Genomic DNA, 26,064 nt, shown 5'->3' with positions numbered 1-26,064 from the left:
ATAGCTTTTGTCCATTTGCAGCTTTCTTCATATGGCTGTGAATGAGCTCTCTCCTGTCCATGTGTGGATCTGTCAAGGTATCTAAGTTTCAGGAGAACACATCTACAAACACTGCCACACAATTCCCCAGGTTTGATATAGTATTAAATGCACACAACAAAAAGTGCCAAAAGATTAATTTCAAAAGAAAACTACCCACTTTCAAAAATCAGCAGGTTTTTGTTCCAGGTGGAATATGAATATTTATATCTTAAAGCAATGATGCCAGAAGCAAGCATTCCAAGCAGGATTACTGATGTGAGCATTTCACTTCAGCATCCTGAAGGACATTCCTCTAATAATTTTCCAAGCCCTCGGAACTATAAATTGCAGATTAGGTGGCTACGTGTGAGGAAAACAATGAAAAATTAATCTCTCCTAGAACCATAAAATGTGCATTTAATGATTTATATCAGGCCATTTAATAATTGAATTTGCAGTAAATCTAGGGAACTGGGCAAGTTTGGGTTTGTTGCTTAAGGCTTTAAACATGTTTCCATCTTTGCCATACATTAACAAACTTTCTTTCTGGGCGCTGAGGTTTAGGCCAGCATAAACTTACCACTACAGCACTGACTGAAACCCATTTCAATCCTGAGATCAACTGCTCAAGGATAGATTGATTCTGACAACTTTTAACGCATTATACTTGAAGACAAGAAGCTGAGAAACATTACCTCCTACCCAAATCTCCACAAAAAAATTTACATCAAGACATTTTTTCTATTGAGATTATGCCTTATTTAAATTCAGCAAACCAAGTAAACCAAGTTTGCTAGTCTTTGATCAGCCTTCTTTGAACTATCACCCTGTTGCAAGAAGCTTCAACCAAGTTGCAATTCCTCCAGTTTAACATTAATTCATGCTTGTTTGCAAAGTATGTATTGTTAAAATGTTGCATCTTATAATGTTTAAATTTACAATTAGCTTAGAATTGTTTTTAACTGCTTTTGTTGGGAGAGGAGCAGAGGTCCTGCAGAAGCTCTCTCTTTCTTCCCTTCCTTAAATTCACTATTTAAGTAATGCACCTGCACAAACATTACTGTCTAGTGAAAAAGCTCTTATTGCCTTGCATGCATTTTCCCTTGGAAGACCAGAACACATTTAAGTTTTTCCACATATAAAGGATTTTTTAAAATACAATCTTTAAAAATATATGATTTTAGAACTTGGAAGACATAACATTTATACATAGCTATTTGTGTAGCTATATGGACAGCAATGTGCTTCCATGTCCATGCCCATGTGTGCAGTATCAGATCACTTATATTCAATAGTAGTCAGCATGGGTTTACGAAGGGTAGGTCATGTCTGACCAACCTGGTCTCCTTTTATGACCAGGTGACCTGCCTGGTGGATGCAGGAAAGGCTGTGGATGTTGTCTGTTTAGACTTCAGCAAGGCCTTTGACACTGTCTCCCACAGCATACTCCTGGAGAAGCTGGCAGCCCACAGCTTGGACAGGAGCACCCCTCGCTGGGTTAGGAACTGGCTGGATGGCTGGGCCCAGAGAGTAATGGTGAATGGTGCTGCATCCAGCTGGTGGCCAGTCACCAGTGGTGTCCCTCAGGCATCTGTGCTGGGACCAGACAGACCTATGCAGACAGCCATCTATATTTTTATAGATGACATGGATGAAGGCATCGAGTCTTTCATTAGTAAATACGCAGACGACACTGAGCTGGGAGCTTGTGTTGATCTATTGGAAGGAAGGAGGGCTCTGCAGAGAGACTTAGATTGGTTGGATAGATGGGCAGAGTCAAACAGCATGAAGTTTAATGAGTCTAAGTGCTGAGTTCTACATTTTGGCCACAAAAATCCCCTACAACAAACTGGGGACAGTGTGGCTGGACAGTGTTAAGGCGGAAAGGGACCAGGGGTGCTGGTCAACAGCTGGTTGAATATGAGCCAGCAATGTGCCTTGGTGGCCAAGAAGGCCAATGGCATCCTGGCCTGCATTAGGAATTGTGTGGCCAGCAGGAGCAGGGACGTCATTCTTCCCCTGTACTCAGTGCTGGTGAGACCACATCTTGAGTAGCGTGTCCAGTTCTGGGCCCCTCAGTTTAGGAAGGATGTTGAAATGCTTGAGCACATCCAGAGGAGGGCAACAAGGCTGGTGAGGATTTGGAACACAAACCCTGTGAGGAACGTTTGAAGAAACTGGGGTTGTTTAGCCTGGAGAAAAGGAAGCTTAGAGGTGACGTTGTTGCTCCCTACAACTTCCTGAAGGGAGGGTGTAGTCAGGTGGGAGTCGGTCTCTTCCACCAGGCAACAAGTGACAGAACAAGAGGACACAGTCCCAAGCTATGTCAGGGAAGGTATAAGTTGGATATTAGGAAAAAGTTTTTCACTGAAAGAATAATAAAGTACTGGAACGTTCTTCCCAGGGAGGTGGTAGAATCACCATCTTTGGATGTGTTTAAAAAAAGACTGGACATGGCACTTGGTGCTGTAGTCTAGTTGAGGTGTTAGGGCATAGGTTGGACTCGATGATCTTAGAGGTCTCTTCCAAACTCATTATTCTGTGATTCTGTAATGTAGCTCTTTGCATACTCTAGGTAGTTTGTAAACAGAAATTGACGTATCTTTAGCTACTTAGTCATTTGATGAAATACTCTGAGCCATGTTTAATTGATCAGAGATCTGGCACAGAGAAGCAAAAGGCTTTTGTAAGTACATCCAGTGAATGACAGGAAAGTAGGAATTAGAATTCAGAGCAGTTCCTAACTTCCAGACTATGATTTTTTATTTTTTTTTTACCTACTCACTGAACAGAACGTGCTGCAAATGTGTTCTGCAAAGAGAGAATATGGTGAAATAGTAAGGGGAAAATACAGATGGTAGACAGCTTTTTCTCCTCCTCTTTTTTGTTTTAAACTTCATGGCCAAAACTGTAGTTCCCCCTTTCCTTTCATGAGTACCTTCTCAGTTCCTTCCTCATTCCAAGTAACTGAAAATCATCCTCTGAGCAGCTGGGATGCTTTAGGGTGAACAACACAGATCAGCATATCATAAGTGTAATTAAATTTTAAACCAGCCTTTTAGGGGGCACTAGTTAAACAGAAAGCCCTTTGTATTTTTATCACTTGAACAGCACTAGAAATCAAACTTTCAAATTTGATTATCCCTGGTCTGAAGGTTTTCTACATTACAGAGCATCCATGTGTCCTTTCTGCACAGCCACAGTGTTCCAACGTGCCCTTTTTCACAGTATGAGGAGGCACCTCCTGCCTCTTTTTAGTAAAACTCTTTTGACTCCTCAGTCAACTGTGCAAAATGTGGAAGCACTCGCAGATGGGATGAAGACGCATGCAAGTTACAGGAAAACACTGCAGATCTTATGTTATTTATTGTGCATCCTTAAATACAGACTGACATCTGCCAGCTCACAGTTAAGCAAAACTCACATTTGAATCCACATTTCCAGTGAGCAACCTAGTCAAGAATTAAATTATGTCACATAACATGTATATGTATTGAAAGTAATAGGACTCAGAATAAATGTTAACCTGCAAGGGCCAACCCTGTTAGAGCAAGATAGTCCCCATAGCCAATGTCACATACAGAAACCAAAACAACCAGCAGCCACAGCTGGCCCAGCATGAATGTGCAGGTAGTGCCACTATCAACACAGCAGAGACCAAAAGGAAAGGTTTGGTGGAAATCTGAAACAAGGCTAAAACTCACCCTCCAAGCTGGACAGAAGAGGGGCTTTAATTTCCATACCACCACATCCCTGAAGGTGAGCTAAACATTTTGCATATCAATGCTGCAGTTTGCTAGTATGCCTGGCATGCAGATTCAAGCTGGTGTGAGCAGGATACTCTTGCTATATCCCAGTTACTGTCTTCTCACAGGTAACAAAGTACTTACTATTTGCTGATCAGATTTCAGGCCCTAGCACAGCTTGCTTTTGTGTTTTATACAGCAAGTGGTACGTCCTTCCCAGTTTTAGAACTTGCCTATCCTTCCAGATACACAATGGAAAGAAACTACAAAAAGCCATTAAAACCTATCACAATACAAAGACAATGTTATTCAAAAGGGGTCGATTAAAAAGATGAGTCAAAAAACATACTGTCCAATATTTAATGGAGAATCTGCTGCAGCAGCTAAGGTGAGTTTCAAAGCATGACAAATTCAGTGAAAGTTAGGTGTGTGAATTTGTATAGGAGTTTGTATAGAAATAGGACTGTGAAAACTTCTGAGAACTACCTGAGTTAATAATAATAAAAGTACACACCAAAAGAATGATTTTATTTCTTTCATTAAATTTTATTAAACACAAGCAGCACTGCTACAGTTTTTACTGATTTCCCAGAGCTTGCATCTTGTCTTCTTCTAGGATGGCATGCATCTGTATTTTAAGAGCACAAGTCAGTTACTTGTATGATATTATTAGTTACTAGAGAGTTTTCAAATGCTTGAAATACTGAAGAACATTTCTAGATTATTGAGGTTTTCATCTATTATTGTTTGTTCCTAACAGCTTAAAAACTGACTAGATTTTACATACAATGGTAAGCTGTGCCTTTCTGTAGTTACCCATTTTACCCAAAATCCCCAATTTCTGCAAGCTTTACTAGCATTCAGCATGACAGATTATGAAGCCACATGCTACCCCATCATCTTTTACTGTGTTTCTTGGAGGCTCTCTCTCTGTATAGCCTGCACAAGACTCTGTGTTCTGCAGTCAATTCACACACCTCACTGAACAGCAAGAGCACATATCTAGGCCCACAGCAGGGGGGTTAATTAACTGTATAAGGGACAGAGCTGCCTCTAGAGTTATCTTTTACATGTATACAGAGAATAAACTGAGCTGACAACTCAGGGAGAAATGCAGTAAGCTTTGCACTCCTCACATTCTCGTAAAACAACACTAGTTTTAAAAAATGAATACAAGTTTAGCAGCAGCTTTAGATTATAGTTGAGTAAGAAAGATCCCATCTGAAACACTGACAAAGGAACACTTAGTTTAAGACTCTTTTCAGACTGGAATAAGACCTTGCAGATGAACAAATGAAAACATTTATCTCCTTGTCATAGCACCTGTTCAGATCTACTGCGTTTAGTAAAGGTTGGATGCACAGGAGAGGGGCATTGGTTGATTACTTTCACATTAAGTTAGCAGACAATACAGTAACAAAAAACATTTGCATACAGCACCCTTCCTTTTGGTGTTAGTGCCAGCAGAGCTGCAGCAATATTAATGCCCTGGAAAAGTTTTAGAAAAAAAACCACCAGTGTTTTCAAACCCTCTTCCTAAAACCCTGTAATGGAAGGGGCTTTCCATCCCAGGAAAATAAATTGTCAAATATACAAGTGAACGTATTAAGACTGATGGCACATGCACTGAGATCAGACAGGGATACTAAGTAATACAAATGGAAAAACAACTTATACTTCCATTCAAATAATGCAAGCCCAGTCAATCAATCCTTTTGGGAGAGTGGCATCACTCTGTATTCATGAAGTACATATGTGCTTTGAGCAGGAGGTTGTACTAGATGACCTCTGTAGCTCCCTTTGTACCTACAGATTTCAACTTACCCCATCAAATCACCAATTTTGGTATCAGCCTAGAATGAACATTAGAAAAATAAAACTTGCATTATATGCTCTTGAGTATACCCCAAGCCTGAACTTCTCCATCTTTTTCACTTTCCTGTCTCATAACAATCTTATTTCTTACCACTGAGGCATAACTCACTTCCAAGAAGCATCCTACAGGAGTTTGCGTCTCTAGAGTCAAACTATGTGCTCTATTAACAGTGCACTTTGAAGAGGGTGAAATAGAACAAAGATAAGCCTGGGTCAAAGGATGAAACAAAGCCTACCGCCACATAGTGAGCATATCTGAGATGATCTAATTTGTGATATCTAGACTGTTTGACAAGGGGAAGAGAATTTTCTTCAAGTTTCTTTTTTCATTGTAGTGGTTGTGGTAGCTTGGTAGGGTAGGAAGGAGTTTTTGGACTGTTTTTAATCACCATTATTTTAGTCTTCATCATTTACAATTCTTTCCTTGTGGACCTGGCTGCTGGTTTGTCCAGGAACATCCTGACTGCATCAGCACACAGCATGTTAGAAGTTTCACAGATGTCTTTCCTCCTTACCCCATATCCTGCTACCATTTAAAGCAATTATGATGTGGAATGTGCAGGGGGCGGAGGAGCAGCACCTTGTCTTGCCTGGAAAAAGCAGAAGACCTCTTCTAAGTGCCTGCCCCAAAAGGTAAATTTTAATTAAATCAAAATGCCCATATTCTCATGTTTTAGCATTCTTTGAGTTTCTTGAAAACCTTTTTTAATGATCAAGGGATAAATGTCCTAAGAATAACTGTAACATATTAACATAAAATGATGCTCTACTACATTGGACTGAAATTACCATCTAGAATTCTTGATTCTGAATGTGCTTTTGTTAAGTCTAGCTTTTTCTTAGACTCAGCTGCACTTTGAAACATAAGTGCAAAAAAGCTGTCTTCTTCAGTAGCTCTATCACTACTTAAATTTAAAGTCTAAAAAAACACCAAAGCCATCTCCCCTGTGGTGGTTTGACCTTGGCAGGACACCAGGTGCCCACCAAAGCTGCTCTGTCAACCCCCTTGTCAACTGGACAGGGGAAAGAGAAAATATAAAGAAAGTGTCATGGGTCAAGAAAATAATAGGGAGAAATCACTCACCAGTTACTGTCACGGGTAAAACTGACTCAGAGAAATTAAATTTAATTTACTACCAATGAAATCAGAGAAAGATAATGAAAAGCAAAATCAAAACTTTAAAACACTGTCTCCTCCCTCCTCCCCCCCACCCTTTCTGGACTTAATTTTACTCCTGATTCTCTATCTCCTTCTGCCTTGAGGAGCAGGGAGATGGGAATGGGGGGGTTTATGGTCAGTCTATCACATGCAGTCTTTGCTGCTGTTTCCTCCACAGGAGTAAGACTCCTTCCCCTGCTCCAGTGTGGAGTCCCTTCCACAAGAGACAGTTTCACAAACTTCTGCTTCCCGTGGGCTACAGTGCAACACAAACTGCTCAGAGCAGGACCCTTTCATTGGGTGCAATCCTTCAGGACTGCACTGCTCCAGCATAGCTTCCCTGTGGGGTCACAAGTCCTGACAGCAAATCCACCCCAAGAAAGGATCCCTTCTCCTCAGGTACACAGTTCCTGCCTGTGTACAGGGCTTCTCTAGGGTCCAGCAAGGGCTTCTCACAGGGTCACAGCTTTCTTTCAGGCCTCCACTTGCTCTGATGTGGGCTTCTCCACAGGTGGATCTCTGCTCCCCTGGGCACCCCCATGGGCTGCAGAGGCACAGCCTGACTCACCATGCTGTGCACCAAGTACTTCAAGGGAATGCTTGCTCCTGTACCTGGGGCATCTTCTGCCCCTCCTTCATACTGACTTTGGTGTCTGCCCAGCTATTTCTCTCACACATTCTCACTCCTCCCTTCTCTGACTGCAATCCTCTTCTGCACAATGACTTTATCTTTTTCCTTCTTAAATGTGTTAACCCAGAAGCACTACTGCTATCACTGATGGATTCAGCCTCAGCCAATGGCAGGTCCACCTTGGAGCTGGTTGGAATGGTTTCATTGGACGTAGGGGAAGCTTCCAGCAGATGCTCAGAGAAACCACCCTTGTAGCCTCCCTGCTACCAAAACCTTGCCATGCAAAACCAATACAACCCAGATGTCCCAAACAAATAGCTTTACTGTTATTTAAGCTGAATCAATGCTGAAGAACTTAGAAGGAAAAAAAAACCACCCCTGTTTCTATTCCAATTCACACATAAAAAACAACCCAACAATTTTTAACCAAGCTCCAAGTACAGGACAAATTCTCAGTATAGCTATGGCTGTGAAGGACCACTGAAAACAAAAGAACTGATAAGAAAGCTCACATCCTTCTAGGCAGAATTTACCAGCTTCCTCCATTTTTATAACTAGGCAGCAAGAGTGAGGATAGCCACAGTGGACCACCATTTAGGTCTGATTTTCTGTTGCCCATTAATTGTTTTATTCAAAGCAGAGATTAAGCAATAAACAAGGACTTTGACTGCATAAAGTTTCAGATACCTCATTGCTTCCTGCTTGGACCTACTACACATGATCTATATAAACCCTCAGGATTTGCAACATAAGCTCTCAGGAAGAATTAAAGAGTTCTGTCTCCAAATAATTCAGTTTTGCTTAACAAAAATCATAATACTGTAAGATATCAGGTTGCTCTCTGCTGTCAGCTTTAAAAAGTCTTCTCAGCTCTTCTTCATATATACAACTCAATGAATTCAGTTCTTCAAAGAACACTCAAGAACTACTTTAGATTTCTTTTTGTGCTTCATCTTCATACTTATAGTGTTAGCTAATACTGAAAATAGTATCAATTGTGACAAACAAAATGCAAAGCTTCAACAGAAATTTTCCATGTGCATCTGTAACAATCTCTATCCGCTATACTTCAATTCCAGTCATTTCAGTGCACTGCCATCGTTGTGCCTGCTTCATGCATAGGGCTACTATGTGGATTGCAGTGGGAGAAGCAAGAGAGAGACAGCCTACCTTCCTTTCCGCCATTTAGGAGCTGCAGATACATTTATTGGATCTACATCCCTGGAAAAGGGAGACTACCAAGCCAGAGATTGGGTTCAAAGCTGTGGTTACACAGCTGTTTGGTCCAAGATAAATACAGCTGTCAAATAAAACTGTTTCACCCTTTGTTTCAGTCCTTCCTTTCTGCCACTTCCCTTATGCCAAAAGCTGTGTTCATTCAGCTGCACACAAGCCAAGTGAGCAAAACGGATCATGCTCAAAAAAGGGCACATCTCAGAGATCATTTTCAGCCAGACAGCTTTTTGACTTGGTCACTGCACAGCAATATGAGCACTAGCTCCAGCACAAGAGAGGGGCAGAAGTCAGCAGCTAGACCAGGCAGGAGGACAGGTTTCATGGAGCTGTCCAATTTGAAACATAATCAAAGTGGCCATATAATCACAACCTACAAAATTGTAAGGTATGGGATACTAACTCAGTTTTGTCTCTGAAATACAGTGAATTTGATGCCTTGGAAGCACAGCACTGGAATTACTGGCTCCAGAGGAAGACAAAATAAAGAAGTGCAATCTGACTTTCCTAAATTCTGCACAGTGCTTCAGCAATTCCACACAATGACAATACAAAGTGTTATCATCAGCATCAACCACAGGATGTTCTTAAATAGATATTTCTTAGCAACCTGCTTACAGTCTTTCAAGGACCATTGGCAAAAGACAAAGAAAATAGTAATTTTTAAAAGGTAGGCTTGGGGCGTATTTTCTGTGTATGTCAAGCATTTATTTAAAAAAACGGGTACTTCTCTAGTCTGACTTACCCAATGCCTGTTACAAAAATAAAAAGTGCAAAAGCTTCTTAAAGAAACATTTATGTTCCATAATGGGCAACAGACAGAATAACTCCTTCTATGCCTTATATACCACATATCAATTAAATGATTTATGGAAATGCACTCAGCCCTACAAAATAAAACATTTCAAAACAGTCAGCATTTTTAGGGCAGGCAGGGTAACAGAATGCACTGTGGAAAAAAAGATACATTTAAGGATACTTTCTTATTACTTTGTTTTCTACAGAACTTAATTGGTCTCTTTACCAAAGCAGTTTAAATACAAATATTAAATTACCTGAAGCCATGTAGTAAGTGATTTTTATTTCTTATGATACTACCTTTGCTACCCATCTTCACATCTTTCTCAGTACACTGAAAGCAGAGGCCTTTGGGGCCATTTCCCAGCTGTAAAACCACCACATACATAGAACAGTGCAAACAGGATATGCACAGGCTGCATCATCCTTTCAGGTGATGCATCCCTCCCCCTCTCTGAAGTCTCTCCTCTTTGCTGACTTCCAGAAAGAGCAAGTGGACTGCAAAAAGGGCTTCATCTCCAGTGAACAGGAATAGTCCAAGCAGAATGAGGTAAACATGTGGCTCCACTGGGCAGCCTCCCTTAAAAGCAGGTATGAAAACTGAAATGGACACTGGGAAACACAGAGAAAATAGAAACTAGACAGGCAAACAGAATGGCAACTGTTCTGAAGAGCTGAGAGTGCATTTGGGTGTAACTGCTCTTACAATCCCAACCCAAGCACCAGAGGCAAAATGTCCTCTTTTGGCATCAATCAGCATCTTACATCATGACTTCTTCAATAATGGAGAGGAAGTTACAGCCAGAGATACAAAGGCCAAGTTCCTACAAAACTTTCCAATCAAAGTACACATACCCCAATACCCAAACCCATTGATAAGAAAAAAGACCCAGTGGTGACACCAAACTTAGTGCAAACTTTGTCCTCAGAGCTGGCTGCTAACAGGGTCTCTGCAGTCCTGCCTTCCTCACTTTCAGTTCAGACACTCCTGCCCCTGTTCTGGTCCAAGGTAACTGGTTCATCTTTCAGCCTGACATAGCAGTAATTCTACCAAGTCTTACATAGAGTTTACCAAGTGAGCCCAGGATTATTACAGCACCCAGCATTTCTGCATGGCTTTAGAATGTGATGCTGGTATTAGACACTGTTAGCAGAAAATGTAACTTAATAGAAATTTATACAATTAATTTTCAAAATATTAGGTGGAGAGGGAGGAGGCAAGGAATCTGTTTTCTGAGATTTACTGGCTATCCCAATCTGTTCAAGAGAGCACTGACACTCTATCCCATGGGTTGTGGGTATAATTGTAATGAAAATGCCCAAACAAACAAGAATAAAAGTACCACTGCCACTTGCCTCAAAGTGGGGTAGAATTTTAATCAACAACCGATTTCTCCTCTCATACAGAAGTGTATGAAGCATTGTGCAACCAATAAGTCAAACTTTGCCTTTTCAAGGAAGGGACTTAAACTATAAAGATCTTAAGACCATTTAATATGGGTTCATACATGTAACTAAACACAGAAAAACTTCTAGGACTGTAAGTGCTAAGATGAAGTTTTTGTCTCAGCACTTTCTAGTCCTAATCAGCATTTTGCAAGAGCTGATCATTAATATTTTAAAGGCAAATAAAGGATGTAATGAAATTTTGGAGACATCTGACCCACTAAGATATTTTTGAAAGCTAAGGCTCAAAATGACTGTATGTGTGTAAGTTAAGTGGGTCAGGGAAGCTAACTATCTACTAAATGCCATAATACACATGGTGTTTAAAACACACTTTTCTGAATATGGAAATTTAAAAGCTAGCAAAACAGGCATTCAAGATAATTGTATGAACTATAAAGATGACAGAGATTCTATCACTGCAAAACTTCAAATGATCAGCAATTTTCATTCAAGCAACTTTTGAGTAACTTGGAACCCGCAAAGATTATTCTCAGAAGTACATCAAGTTTAGTTCTACATAACTAAAACCAAATGTTGTAAACCCATTACGAAATGACGGAATAAAGTGCTTACATCACTTAATACAGTAAAAGGAGATAAGCAGGACAAAGAAAGAGGAAAGGGCAAAACCTGTTTATTTACCCTTTACTTTCTAAAAAGTGCTACCTAGATTATTTCATATGCACTGTGCAGTAGTGCCAGTGCTTTGAAAGCATACCTGACTATTGTAAGGGATGTACAAGCTTATTAAATAATAACTCTTCTTCCAAAGGAATTTAGTTTAAAAGTGGCATTTTCATTCAAAACTAAAAAGCAGAACAAAAGAAACACAGAATTTCTAATTAGAAACTTTGTTCTTGAGCATGAGGATCAGAACTGTCTCTTGCTATTCAAATATAAACCCCAGCATATCATACATGGACTTAAATTTACCACTGCCACATGGCAGTCCAAGGCGATTTTACCTTTAAACAGGTACACTATATTAATGTCCCATATAGTGCCATACCACTGCTGCAGGGTCATCCTACATAATACATTGATTATTGCCTGCAATCTTAAAAGAAAAAGGAAGGTTTAGGGATACAGAAGCTGACACATTTTTATACTACCATAATGCATCTTCCTACAGCAAATGTTAAATGTAATGCATTTGGGATTTACTACAAAGACCCAACAAAACCATCAGCTATGTTTTTACCTGATTTATCCAGGAAAATCTATTGTAGAGCATCAGTAAGGTACACCCGGGTAGTAGACCTGTTTCCAAAAATGTTTGGCTATTTATTTCCTCTCTTCTGAGTACTCTGGTTTTATGACTAATATTACTCCTAGCTACTTTGGGGACCACCAAAAAAATCGTGTTTGCAGATCCATCCAGCTGGCAAGCTAGTTGACCCAACAGACTATTTTGTTTGTCTGCTACTGGTGAGAGTGCTTGACTTCTTGCAGCACCCAGACAAATTTGCATTCTAAGTGCCAGTTCTTGAAGTTTTCTCCCTATAGCTCTCCATGTAAGAGGGATTTAAAGGCCTTCAGACAGCTAATCTATGAAGAAGAATAGATGAAAAGCTGAAGATTAAAAATGGCATCATATCAGTGCTTACTGAACTCTAGCCGGAGGATTTATTAGATTTTAGAATCTGAATTGACGGTCACTGAGGGCCTGACCCAATGCTCCTGTTAGCAGGAGATGCACATAGCTCTAAACAAAAGGTGGTAGAAAATATTCCAGAATGCAAATTGATCTGCTAATTCATAATAACTCCCAGATTTCACAACTAAAAGCCCTCTCCGAAAGATCTTTCCATTAACAGATCAAAACTGAATTTGTAGTATCTGCATTTTTCATTTAAATAAATTGCACTTTCCCCAAAATTAAAACCTTTGCAGAAATTTCATTTTTGATTCTTGAAACTGTCAGAAACAAAGCTATGCAACTCCTTGAATGCATTTAAAAGTAATTTGAGAGATATTACTGAGTCTCTCGTCAGTTCTTTGTAACTGCTATAAAGTCCAAATCTGTTCTGTGATAGTCATGTCTAAGTGAATATTTAAAGGAAATTAATATACTAAGTTATTAATAAACTAAGTTTCAAACAGAGAACAGTACCTTTAGGCCACACAATTTAAATTGCCCAGCAGATAAATGTTAAGAGCTTAATATACTGGGATGCTGTAAACTGCTTTCCGCAGATTATTTACTTGGAGAATGGGATTTGTCTGTTTCTTGAGATATATGACAAAATATAGAATGAGTTGGAGAACGCAAGAACCTAATTTTGTCCAAGTTGATTGCTGAAGCATTTATTACTAGCCCAAAGGTGTGTGTGGAGCTTTTGATGCTAGAAAGCTGCTGACAATCATGCACTTCCACAGCACTCTGGGCTGGCCACAACTCTAAAGAACCAACTGCTGCTCTGAAAAACTGCCATACTAGACTGAAAATGAAGCAATTTAAAGAGAGTGAATGGATATGGAGCAAGACTCCACAGGCTTAAATACTGCCAAGTATTCAAATTTTCAGAAGTCTAAAATAAAAGAGTAGTCACTCGCTGTTCTGCAGAACATCAGGCAGCTCTAAAGTATATATCTCAAAAATTCACATCACGTATTATAGTTCCAATGTAATTTTTTGTTTTCAAAGAAAAAATAAGATAAACAAGTTTTGCCTTCTGCAAACAGTACAGTCACTGAGGTTTTTCTCATTGAGTAAGGAAAAAAACAGCTCATTCCTCCTTGCCACACAGGGCAGTCTGGGTTCAACTCCTTAACACACTAATGGCCATTTACTATTGACACATTGCCAACATTTTACTGAGGAAACCTTGAGAAAGAAAAGGCAGGGGGGAAAAAAAAAAGTAATTATAACTTCTTAACTGCTTCTAACTTTCCTCACCTAACTTTGGAGGAAGTTCACAGGACAAAGAAGATACGCTCATTGGAACTTGAGGGCATTCTCCCTGCTAGTTTTTAAAAGTCTACTGTAAGAAGTCACTTAACTTAAAAAGAGACAATAGAACAAGAATTCGTTTTTATAGAACACATCAGATAAACTCTGTAGGGGGAAAAAAGTAATGAACTGAAGCCTAATCTTCCTAGTAGATTTTATAGTCAGTAGAGTGAGAGTTGCCTTCACAAAGCCAACACAATTGTAAAAATTAGATTCCCTTGTCTGATTTGCCTCCTGGTGGTGTCTCCACCACTCTACTGATCCCCCACATTTGGATTTGATTTCAGCAAAATTTCCATCGAATTCTGCAGTCACCATAGCCTAAATTAACCTGTTACATTACTATTAGTGAGGAAAGTTGAAGAAGACCCCTTGCACTTCACTACCAGTTTCAACAAACTTAGGACAAAGGAGGAGATAAAAAGAAGCTCAAAGAATAATGGACCTAATTAAAACAAAAACAAAATCACACCAAGAAAACTGACATTTCATCTGGCCATCACTTATCTTCCCTGGCACTATGTCCGATGTCTCTGCTAACTTGCAATCTAACAGCAGGGGAAAAGTTGCTCTAAAGAAATTATACATTTTCTGGAGTTTCTGAAGGTCAGAACGAGTATTTGAAAAGTTAACTCCAAAGTAAATACAATACTGAAAGAAAGTGACTCTGTATAATGACCAGAAATAGGTGAATTCACATTGACTAGGCTCACATTTGAAGAAAATAAAACTCTCTAATTCCACAAACAGAAAATGAAATCTGAACCAGATTATCTTCAGTGAACATCAAGATTTTCTAAGCATGAAGAGTGCATTCTCTGCCTCCAACAGTGTCAATATAGAAAGAAAGCACAGAGTCTTCATGAAACTCTGTGAAGAGCATTCTTAGCTTTTAATGCTTTAGGGATGTTCACACCCTTTAAGCCCTTCAAGATTATCACAGTCTCCACAACCAAATGAGGAAAAAAATCCATAGTGAGAGTAATAAGAACAGACAACATTCAGTTAGAAAAGTGAAACCCCCAAAAAAATCTGTTTATAAAGCGTACATGTATTTGGCCCACTGACACTTCCCAAATATGTCATCTCTCTAATTCATTTCCAGAAAGGTGTACTTCCTCCTTATTTGCCCACTATAAAGGATCCTTAGTCCACCTGTAAAAACCAGTACAGCTAACAGAAGATAATTCCAAACTAGCATTATAGAAGCAATCCAATATTATCACATCCATCTCAGTCCTTTTTGAACCTATGCAGCAGGAGTTGAACTGAATGGTTCCTCAACACCTTATGAGGGTATAACACATGACCCATCTAACACTGTTTACCTGAGTCAGTCTAGTTCTTGGTGTAGCACCAACCAATAAGATAATATTTGGTAATAAAAGCATTTTAGCCCATGGCTGTACTACAGTCAGTAACTCATAGTGCAAAAACCCCTACATTTCAGGAAGTGGCTTCTTTTCAAATCAGTACAGGCAGAAGAGAAGAAACAGCAGAGACAAGCTTTTGCCTGTATTCTAAACTTTGGACACACTGTCTTTCTCTTTTCTCCCTTCCAAAATTGAACACACTTTAAAAAAGCTGAGGACCAAATAATTCCAATAGCAACTAAAGATCCATACATAAGGCTCTGAAAAGCAGATCCCTGGATTTGATTCCTTTTCTAACTTGCAATAAATCAAAATACTGTTTCTGTGGCTGTGAGGTTGTTCCACTGAGGCATGCAGAACAGAGCAGAAGGAACTACTTTAATCTGTTTTAACTTATAAAAATTCATTAGTAGATTTAATCCCTTTTCCCAGCATCCAACTAAGAGGCATTTAAGGGTGCTATACAAAACAGCCTAAATCCCAGTCATCATCTAATGCTTCGCTTGTCTTCCCTTCAAGTATAAAAGGGAAAAGGGAATAGTAGGCCTTGAAATAACTACTGATGTGTGAGGTTATCCAGCAAGTCAAAACACGCAGGAGCATCTAATAACCAACTCTCCATCAGTAGGGGATTTTCAAGGAAATACTGTAGTTTAATTGCCCATTTTCTATCTACAATGTTGATTTTCAAGAAGAGCAGGCTATTTTGGAGTTATGCCCTGGCTTATATGAAGATGAAAGATGTATCCAACTAGGTTCAATTAAAAAAGTTCTTCAGCTGCTTTCAAATCTGGCTTAAATACAGCATGAACTCAAAAATTAAAAGTTGAGCCAGAAAATCAGTGCTGAGGAAAGCGTAGCAGGGGGGGGTGTGTGGAGAGTTTTCTTTTTTTTTTTTAAGGACATAATGAAATGGTCACTTACATTTCCTAAATTGAGTTATTCCAGTGTTAATTGTATATTAGATATGCAAAAATTAAGTTCACAAACCAATAGGGAGAAGTCTAGGTGGAGTGGCATTGAAAGAAAAATGGGAAATCCAAGTTTACATGCCAGCATGAGTTTAATCATGATTTAAGCTTTATAAAAGGTCTGAGACACCTTAGCAATATTTCAGTTATATACAAATGATTATAACACCAGTTTTGCAAGAGAATTTGGGGCAAAAGAGGCAGCAGGGAGAGATGCATCCACTCTGCCTATCTACAATCATCTGTGCAACGTCCAAAATTTACTTCAGCCAGTATATCTTGAGAATATGGAAGATGATACCTTAATGAGAAGTCATTATATTCACATTTTCACACAATATTTGGATGCAAATTAAATAAATACCAAAGATTAAAATAGTAAGCTTATGCAGATTTTTCAAATATTCACCTCTAAACAGGTGCTGTTCACACCTATCAGTGGGTTCAAAAGCATCTGACAATTCACTGAGGCAGTTAACTTACTTCTCCTTATGTCCAGATAGACCAGTATCTTTTTGACAGGAAAAAAAGGATTGACTACTTCAAACAGTCTAAAAAGAATTATACAGTTTTTTTTCATGTATTTTACAACTGCTTTATAAACAGTTGGCATAAATGCATTCTTGTAGTTACATGCAAATTAGCATACCTTTATCATTCGTGCAATTTACTTTAAAAATATCAGTGTTTATTACAGTTATATGTACAGCTCCAGATTAACAACTGGAACTGAAATTAGGTATCACCTGCTTCACGCTATTAGTAATTAAATGTTCTTATGGCATATTTGCAGACTTGATCCATTACTGACAGAATAATTGACATTTCAATATACCCTCGCTCAATTGTGGAGAAAGGAAGAAGTATCAGAAACTCTAGACAGTACTGGCAGAAGCAGTGACTTTTTAAATTTATTTCCAAATTTTTAGTCCTAAGTTGTGATGTTGCTCATCTGGTATATCTACAACACACAGGCATACCTAGACTACCTTCTTATGCACAAGCATGAAGTGCTCTTTTCTACTTGTTACCTGTACCCAGTTTCCCTCCTGCTCTCTAGCTTTCTTGAGCTTACATTCTTCTCACCAAACACTGCCGCTTCTCTTTACAGAACATGATGGAACATGTTTCGGGAACAATTTTCTGATAATGCGCTCAAAAAGCCTCCATAAAAATTCACCTGTACTATGATTGACAACTGTTCAAGAAGAACAGTCTCATAGGATGGATTTATGCACACTACCAATCTTTTCATTACTAAGTTATGGTACCTGTAATAAATATAGCAACAGTAATGCTTAAAAGCTATTCCTGACAGTTTTTGGAAACTTAAATAACAATCTTCCTTTGTCAATCTAAACCACATGTTTACATTTATTCAACTATACAAAACCATGGTTAAATTACTCTGTCATTTTTTATATCTATCCCGAATACCCTTTCTCATTACTTGCTATTTAGTGGGAAGGTTAAAAGGAGTCTCACCCTGAACATACAGACTTAGAATAACATCCTCTATCTCAATTTGCTGTAAGCTCTAAATACAAGGAAAATTCCTTAGATTTGCCTATTCATAATAATAAACTTGCTTTTATGGTGTTCATTTTTTCTAATTATATTTCACAGTTTCAACTACTCTTCACAATAAAGTATGTTAACGTTTTTCCCCTGTGAAAAAATAAGACCACAAGTATCTCCATATAGCATATATATGCTGATAACTATTTTTGATTACTTTTTCTTCACATATACAGAAATCAAAATAACAAAGGGATCCACTTTATTATTTCAACATCAAGAGGAAATACACTAGAATACAAGTCTAGTTTCCACAACACTATTCTTAGAGAGTAAATGATGTTCACTGCAACTACTTGAAGAGGCATTTGCATTTTATTTTCAAATATAAGGGAAAGAGACATGCGATTTCTTTTGTAAGTGCTTACCACCATCACCCTTTTATCATAGAGTCAAAACACTATTTGTGTAAGCTTTCTTTCACATTTAAGATGGAATATTGCACTTTCCCAAGAGATTGTGATAAGGACACATTTAGAAATTCCTCTATATCTGACACAATATTGCTAAAATAACCTAAATATTTTCACTGCCCATATGACCTCTTCCTTGTCTTCCAAATTAAGTACTATTATGATACATACTCAATCATGATATATCTGTAAATGCGTATTCTTTGTTTTTTTAATTAACTATGGAGGAAAGGAGGCAGAAGGAAAGGTACTGCTTCAAGATTACATCCCTCCCTTCCTCCTTTACACTAGCCCTGCTCAACCTCAGCCTTTCACCAGTGTCACTGGTAACAGTTTCCACCCCATCTCCCCAAAACAAACAAAAAAGAAGTATACACTAAAAACTTCCTCACAGAAAAATTTTAAAAATACATTCTTTAAGTTTTTGTATTGTAATGAGTGTATTTAACCCAGAAAAAAGCTGAGTAATGCAACGTAATTGTGGGTAAAATTCTACAAATCAGAATGCCAAGAGAAGACACTTTTGTAGAATAAAAAGCAAAGGAAAAGTGCTAGACTTTGACTGTGAATTTCTTCCAAAGATGTGAAAACATAGAAAAAAACGGTGCGCCAAAGCAACAGAATTAATTCACATTTACAACCCAAACTTAGATTTGGCAATTACATCTGCTCTGAAAAACTTACTCTTGACTTCTATTTACTGAAGAGGGGGGTCGGGAAAGAAAGAGGAAACCATTCGTAAAACCAATGCATTCAGAGTTTCCAGACTGCAGCTCTCATATTTATAGCCAAGGGAGCAAGACTATTAAGCTGAATTTCACTTATTGCCCACAAAATAGAAAAGTAAGCATAGCTTACAACTCTGTGAAAATAATACAAAGAGACTAGCAGAGGGAAATCTACTGGTCTGAAGGATTCAAGCTTACAGCCCTTTAAATGCAAGTTATCTTCAAGCAAGTTTTTTCTCTTTTTGCAGTTTTCCTTTCAAGTGTTAACACACTCAGCATACATTGCTCTGTCTCTCAGGTATAACAAATCAAAGCCTTTATTTTCGCCTCTGACATTTTCAAAAACATGTGAATATATATTACATACCTTATGCTATAACAGTTCAACCCTGCATCAGCTAACAATTTTTTTTTAGGTTTAAGCCTACACACTGTACAGTCTACTTGCTTTCTTTTTGTACTTTGCCAGATCTCCTCAATTTCACAAACTTCTGAACAGAACTGTCATTATTAATTCTCAGCAAGACACCTAAGCCACTATGAATCACTGCAGCGACTGGCAGCAAGTGTCGGCACTATTCTCACAATGCTTCAGAAACAGAGGGAAGTCCTAAAGCAACTGAAAGCTTTTAGCTAAACCTACCGCTGACTTGGTTCTTGCACAAGTCTTCATCCAACTTCATTAAATAAGAGAGCAAAGAAAAAGTGTGCATTAGGGTGACATAACACTCCACAAGCCAAAAAAATTTCATTATTCTACCTCTCTAACACCAGCATCTCAGCTCCATGTCTCCAGGCAGGGACACCACTTAGGCTGGAACTTTAGTTTCTCAAACTTCATTAAAAGCTTATTGAACAGTGACCATTATGCATCCTATAGCCGTCCACAGTGGAGTTGGGCCCTCAGAGTTTACTCATTGGATATCAGGCACCAGAACTGCATCGCTCTACACAAGAGTACAGATTACATATGTTGCACCCCTTCTTAACACAAGCACTGCACAATGTAAACCATTATATTTACTGTGCAAAACTGCATATTTCTCCACGCTGCGTGAAAATTAAATTGCCAATTAATATTCTACCCATAAAGGGATTGATAATAATGATTTTTCTTGAAAAGAAGTGAAAATGAAAACAGAAGAAGGGCTTTGCTGTAGTCTCAAAGGTGCTGCTTAACTGCATTGCTAAGCCAAAGATTTCTATACAACAGATTCCTGCAAATAAAGAGGGAGTGAGCACTTCTCTGACCAGGGAAGTTGTGGTTTTTTCCCAGAATTTATATTTAGCATGACCATTGCATTTTAGCAGGATTACTACTTTAACAACATTATCATCTGGCAGCTCTGCAGTCCAGTAGTAGAGATAACAAAATATTTAAGCTTCAGCAATCATGGAGAAGTTCACTGATGTTCTGATAATCAAACCCACAAAAATACGAAGGAAACTACTGTGACTTCATACAGACTGTATACACTGTGTGGTAGAAGAAAACTCAAACTTATTTTTCAACGTCTTTTGGAAACTTAACCCATGTTCATCCCATGAACAAGTGTACTTAAGCACTTTCAGTTCAATAGAAAAAATAAAGCTCCATTTCTAGTGAGGGTAATTTAAAATGCATGTTAGTATAGACCATTCTGCAGCATAATTTTACAGAGTTATAAATACAAGTTTAAAAGTTATGGTAGGATGTACTCGCTTTCTTACATTCCACTCAGTGTCTCACTGCCTGTCCGTGCTCATCATGTGAGCTGGTAGCCAATACAGCTTGCTTCATGGTATCAAGACAAGCTCATTTTGAAATTAGCATGGGCATCCAGAGCTTACCAGAGAATCCTGAAACAGCTTGCTGTGAGACATAGCCACATGCAGAGGCTCATGCTGGTTTTAGAGAATAAATCACCTTCAAGAGAGACATGCTATCATATCAGCAAAACCTCAGTTTTTGCTGAACTACTATTCTCATTAAAAAATCATTTTCCTTATTATGCTTACATGCTTCATCCTAGATTCACTGATCCCCTAATAAAGAATACTATATTTTTTTCAGTAAACAAAATTTCTAGATAAATGTAAATCACTGTCTGGCTATTTTTGTAGGGATAGTAATACTCAAAACAGAACACATGCAGCTAAGTAATAGACAAATGGAGGTATCTAGTTGTGATAGTCATGCATTTTACCCATGCTCTAAAATTTTTCCCTCTTCAAAGGTCTAACCTATTGATCTAATTTGGTTCCATTATTGACATATTAAGCAACACAATTAAGGGACTGCTTAAGTCAGTTTACTTGGGATGGGATGATGTGGTGTATAAGGGGTTTGTACATGTGTTGCTGTTTTATGTTTTAAAAAAAAGTGAGAACAAATTCTGTAGATATCTCAATATTAGGTCTTTTTCTTCTTGCTATTCACAAGGCCCATGTTCAAGTTCAACAATCTTTCTATTAAGCATTCAGTTGTAATTATTACTCATACTTTAGAGCTGTCAAACAGAATTCCTACCAAATGGCAAGCACAAGACCATTGTGGCGTAATTTATCATGATAAAATCATCCAACTAATTTTCAAATTGTCTATTAAGTACCCATAACTGACATACATTTAGCTGATCTTGACATTAAGAAAAATTCCAGCATACTCACCCATATACACAGTGTGGACTTACTAAGTCAAAATCTAAAGATTTGCCTAAACCAGAATGGTCGAGTTTAGAGGAAGTTTCAAGATAATAATAAAGAAAGTGGCAAAATTAATCTATTTTCCCATCTCCCTTAACATAAAATGTTATAGAAATTTTTCTTGTGTTGAATATAACTTCCACTGATTAAACTAGTTTCTCATTTGATAGACTCACAATAACTCATTCTATCCTTTGTTGAGAAATCAAATAAAAAATAAAAAATGTCTGGTTGCCCACGCTTATTTTTGCACTTTAAGATTTAGCAGCTCTCTTGGAAGCTAGGAAAAGAGACATCTTTAGAACAAGTATTAAAAATACATCTCTGTTTCCCTACCTGTTTCTCACTCAGAGCTGTGATTTTGGCTTGAAGTTCATGAAGTTGTTTCTTCAAATCAGCGTTCTGATTAGAAAGAAAAAATATCTGTGAGAAAGATATTCCATTTGTTAACAAAGAGTAGTAGCAGGAAGGTGGGTTTTTTTGTTTGTTTGTTTTGTTCTTGCATAGTGTACTACAAATACAGCACCTCTGGATGTACAGCCAATAAAATTCAAATGGCTCAACAGAGCCTTATTTAAGTCGCTGAGTGCAACAATAATCAGAGGACCTTTCTAGCACTCAGAGAGATAGCCCAGTTTGGAAAGAAGATTTCATTCAAACATCCATTAGTGCTTATCACATTATAAAGCACATTTGTACATTTCATCAAGTTTACAAATTAAACAAGAAATGTTTGTTAATACGTAATACAACAGTATCATACTGTATACAACAGTACGCTGTGGTATGTCATCTAAAACATTCTCACCTATGCTACTTATGCAAAGACATTTACACTTAACTATGTAGAGTATAAACATATATACTAAATCTTAATTGACACATATATCAATTGAAGGCAAACATACATAAGTCCTTATTTCCATGTATGCTTATACCTTAGACTGTGCTAAAGAGAATTACATTTGCCTTGACACATCATTCATATTACCACTTTGCTTACAGTAGCACTTCTCGAAGTTTCAGGTTTTAAAGCCATAAGCAACACTAGAAAGACGCAGACAGAAAACAATTTTTACCAGGACTTTTTCTTTTCTACTGAAATTTTAAAAAATTAAAGAAATTTCTGTCCTTAGTTTAAAAACTGTGAAGCTCTGCAGAAATGTGACAGGGAATCAGGTTTTCCTTAATTTTTGTCCTTTCTCACTTTTTTGTTCTCAATTAAGTTGTAAAGTTTTCATACTAGATTATGCAGGTTTAGTCTGCTAAGCAGAAATATTAAAACACAAGACCAACCTCATCACAGGAACTTAATTCATATTCCCTATTTTTATATTCTTCCAATTTTGAAATGCATTTTGATCTCAGCTTGCAGATAGTCTCTGATTCCAGCAAAACCAGATATTGACCAGTCATCCTCCCTAGTTCTAGATTCTACTTAATAATCTGGGATAAAAATGCATTAAGAGCATTGGAAACGGGGACCAGATTTACTTTTCTTGACTCTAGGAACTCTGTATGGCTGCTTGCAACATGATCTCACTTTCAGCAAGTATGAACTGAAAGCAAACTGCTCTTCAGACTAATTGTTAGCAGATCGGACCAGCGAATTTGAGCAGCTCTTACCCAAATTCCATCAGAATAACAACGTTCAAAAAACCAGATTTTCCAATACAACCTGCTTAACCCTCCCGGTCAGAGGTTTAACTACCTGAGTGCTATTAAAAGCTGTCTTCTTACTTTACTGAGCTCAGAAAAAAAGGTACATTCAGAAAATTACATTTTCTGAAAAAGTAAAAAGGACATTTACTATTGTATGGGGTTGGGAGGTCTTAACAGCAAGCCTCACATGAGCAGCCTTTATCCCTCTACTCAACATTCCAGACTGGTTTGAGATCTCCAGAGCACTCCCCATCCAGCATCCAGGAGTGTTTAACTGCTGTACAAGGAAACCAGGGACCTTATGCAGTCTTTGAGAAAGGGATTAATTCTGCTGGTTTTGCAGGGAGTCCAGTTATCCAACTTCAGAAGCTCTGAAACTTCCCAAGGCCAAGTGTCTGTTCTATGGACACTACAGGGCTGGTAGGATGCCCACGACAGGCAATCTGAACACAAGCTATATTGTTTGGACAAAATTTCTTGGACAGAATATCCTATCTCTTCTTGCACCGTGAACCTTCTGATACTCCAAAAATTAAAAAAGTTATTAAAATAATGGCAGCTTTTATAGAGAGCAGCTTCCAATAAAATCAGAAACTTACTGCTCATCTGAACTGCATCATAGCCCAGAAAAGTCACTTGATTTAAACTATTCAGAATATGTATGAGGCAAAAAGCTCCATAAAAGCAAGAATTTTGGTTTTGTTTTAAACAATCCAACAGTCATTGTTCAAAAGCTTATGAACAAGTTTTCTTCTAAACACTGTGTTAAGCAAGGAAGAAGGTGATCTAGAAATATCTAAAATCATCAAGTTTCATGCACTGTTATTTCCTGCATTCTAAGGGAAATGATCCAATATAAAGATAAATAGTTACCTGTGGATCTTGCTTCATTTGGGCAACCAATTTCTAGAAAGAAAAAAAAATGAGACAATACAATGAAGATTTTCATTACGAATATTTTGAACAATTTTAAATTCGGTATTTTTTAAGAACCTTTGTAAAAGCAAAATATTTTGTTTACAGTATTTCAATAGCAAAGCCTGGAGTCCAGTATTATAACATTTCCAAACCCATTCTTATTAATACAGTAAAAGTACTGCATTAAGCCATCACTTTTGCTCCTCCTAAACAGCTCTTGAACAAGTGATGCTTTTTAAAGACAATTTAAGCCAGCTGGGTAAGATAATCTAATAGCTGTGTCTCCTCTAGAACTGCTGGCCTCTTTGCTTGCAGTCACAAGAAACACAAACCACAGATAACTGCTGCAGGCACAAAAGCTGTTTGTATATTCAAGGGCAGAATGTTTCAAGTACTGAAGCTCTGCCTGTGTGTTGACTTGGCTGGTACCAGATGGAAGATCCATGTTCAGAAGTATCTTTGCCACTTTTCTCCCTCAGAGAGAGATTGAGATCATTGTAGAAGAGATGCCCTCCACATCCAAAGGAAAACAGACAGATTGTTACCATTCACTATTCTTCCTCTCTCACTTCCTTCAGGCAGCTGCAGGAGAATGCTGTCTATTGCTAAGCAAGGAAAAAGTTACCAAAGAAGACCAGAGCCCAGAATGAAGACACAATGTAAACCAAAAACTCCTAATATCTTTTCTGGTAAATTTGTAGAAATTGATTTCTCTAATGTTTTCAAAGATTATGTCTTAGGTTTAGTAGCTACTAACACACATTTCTTCCACTGATCTGCTTTAATTACTTTTTGAACCAGGAAACCATTCTAGATTCTGTGACCATAAGTTCCCAAGTTAAATTACAGGACTCTTATGTAAAAGGATGACCTCCTTTTTCTTTTGAATCTGTTTCCTTACAATGCAAGCATGAAGGACTAATACGATTACAGAAAACCAGAGCTGACTTGAGTCAAGAGGAGTTGGAACCTGGACTTGATGATCCTTACAGATCCCTTCCAACTTAAGACACTGTATGATTCTATGGCTGCTTCTCTATTCAGCTCCTTCTTACATTTTTTCCACACCACATATTCCCCCATCAGTCCTCACCTCTTCAAACTGAACAACTCCTCATGCACAAATCATTCCATTGTTTTGTTCACTCTTGGCACTCTTCCATAATTCTCTAGTTTGTCTCTATCATCTGGAGACAAATTTAAAACTACGTGCAACACTCAAGTACTCTGTACTGCAAAAACTCCTTCTATGATGCCAACGGCCAGTTCACAGCCTGCTATCACAGATGTAAAACTGGGCCAGTTTTTCCAAAGTGTATCACTTGGCATTTATCTACACTGAATATTATTGTTTCGTCATGCTGCCATTCAGCATCACAGGAACAGACTTAGCTTATTTTTCCTCGGTGCTTCCTGCCACATTGGAGCTTGACAAGCAACAAATCTGTTAGTTTTTACATAAAGTGCTCCTGCAGACGCAGTCATAAGACAATATAGTCAGTACTGTAAACTCTTTATAAAATATTGCTAAATTTTTGGATCACACAGTACTACGTCATGCAATCCTAAAGAAAAAAATATTCCTCTTAAACATAAGCTACATTTAAGGTATTTTAAAAGCTACTAATCTTTTTGCCATGAAATAAGAAAAGAACAAGGATGCTTAAGGTTCCTTCCACACATCAGCTTGAGGAATGATCCATGAAACTCAACCTTTCTGTAAGAATAATTAAATATAGGTCCTTAAACACCTCTTGTGATCAAAACTATGAAGAGTAGACTGCTTCAAATTTATCTTAATTAAGTCAACACAGCAGCAGAACTACTTAGATGCATCTCTTCTCAGGACAAACAATACAGCTTTGTACAAG

At 38.0% G+C, this 26,064-nt stretch overlaps 1 protein-coding gene across 10 annotated transcripts in view; it reads right to left on the bottom strand.

Annotated features, from left to right (window-relative positions):
- Positions 1 to 26,064, bottom strand: part of PHF21A (PHD finger protein 21A) — a 134,023-nt gene that overhangs the window by 70,715 nt on the left and 37,244 nt on the right. For 5 of the 10 annotated variants that reach the window (XM_059849437.1, XM_059849434.1, XM_059849440.1 and 2 more), the window contains 2 exons: positions 24,149 to 24,181; positions 21,950 to 22,036 (listed from right to left, as the gene is read on the bottom strand). In XM_059849437.1, coding sequence (XP_059705420.1) covers positions 21,950 to 22,036; positions 24,149 to 24,181 — 120 coding nt within the window. The remainder of the gene's footprint in view (positions 1 to 21,949; positions 22,037 to 24,148; positions 24,182 to 26,064) is intronic. The other 5 variants (XM_059849438.1, XM_059849439.1, XM_059849435.1 and 2 more) reach the window with 1 other exon arrangement.

The sequence above is a fragment of the Haemorhous mexicanus genome, chromosome 6, assembly GCF_027477595.1.
Source record: "Haemorhous mexicanus isolate bHaeMex1 chromosome 6, bHaeMex1.pri, whole genome shotgun sequence".
In the NCBI taxonomy this organism is placed as follows: domain Eukaryota; kingdom Metazoa; phylum Chordata; class Aves; order Passeriformes; family Fringillidae; genus Haemorhous; species Haemorhous mexicanus.
This window is presented reverse-complemented; position numbering and strand designations above follow the sequence as displayed.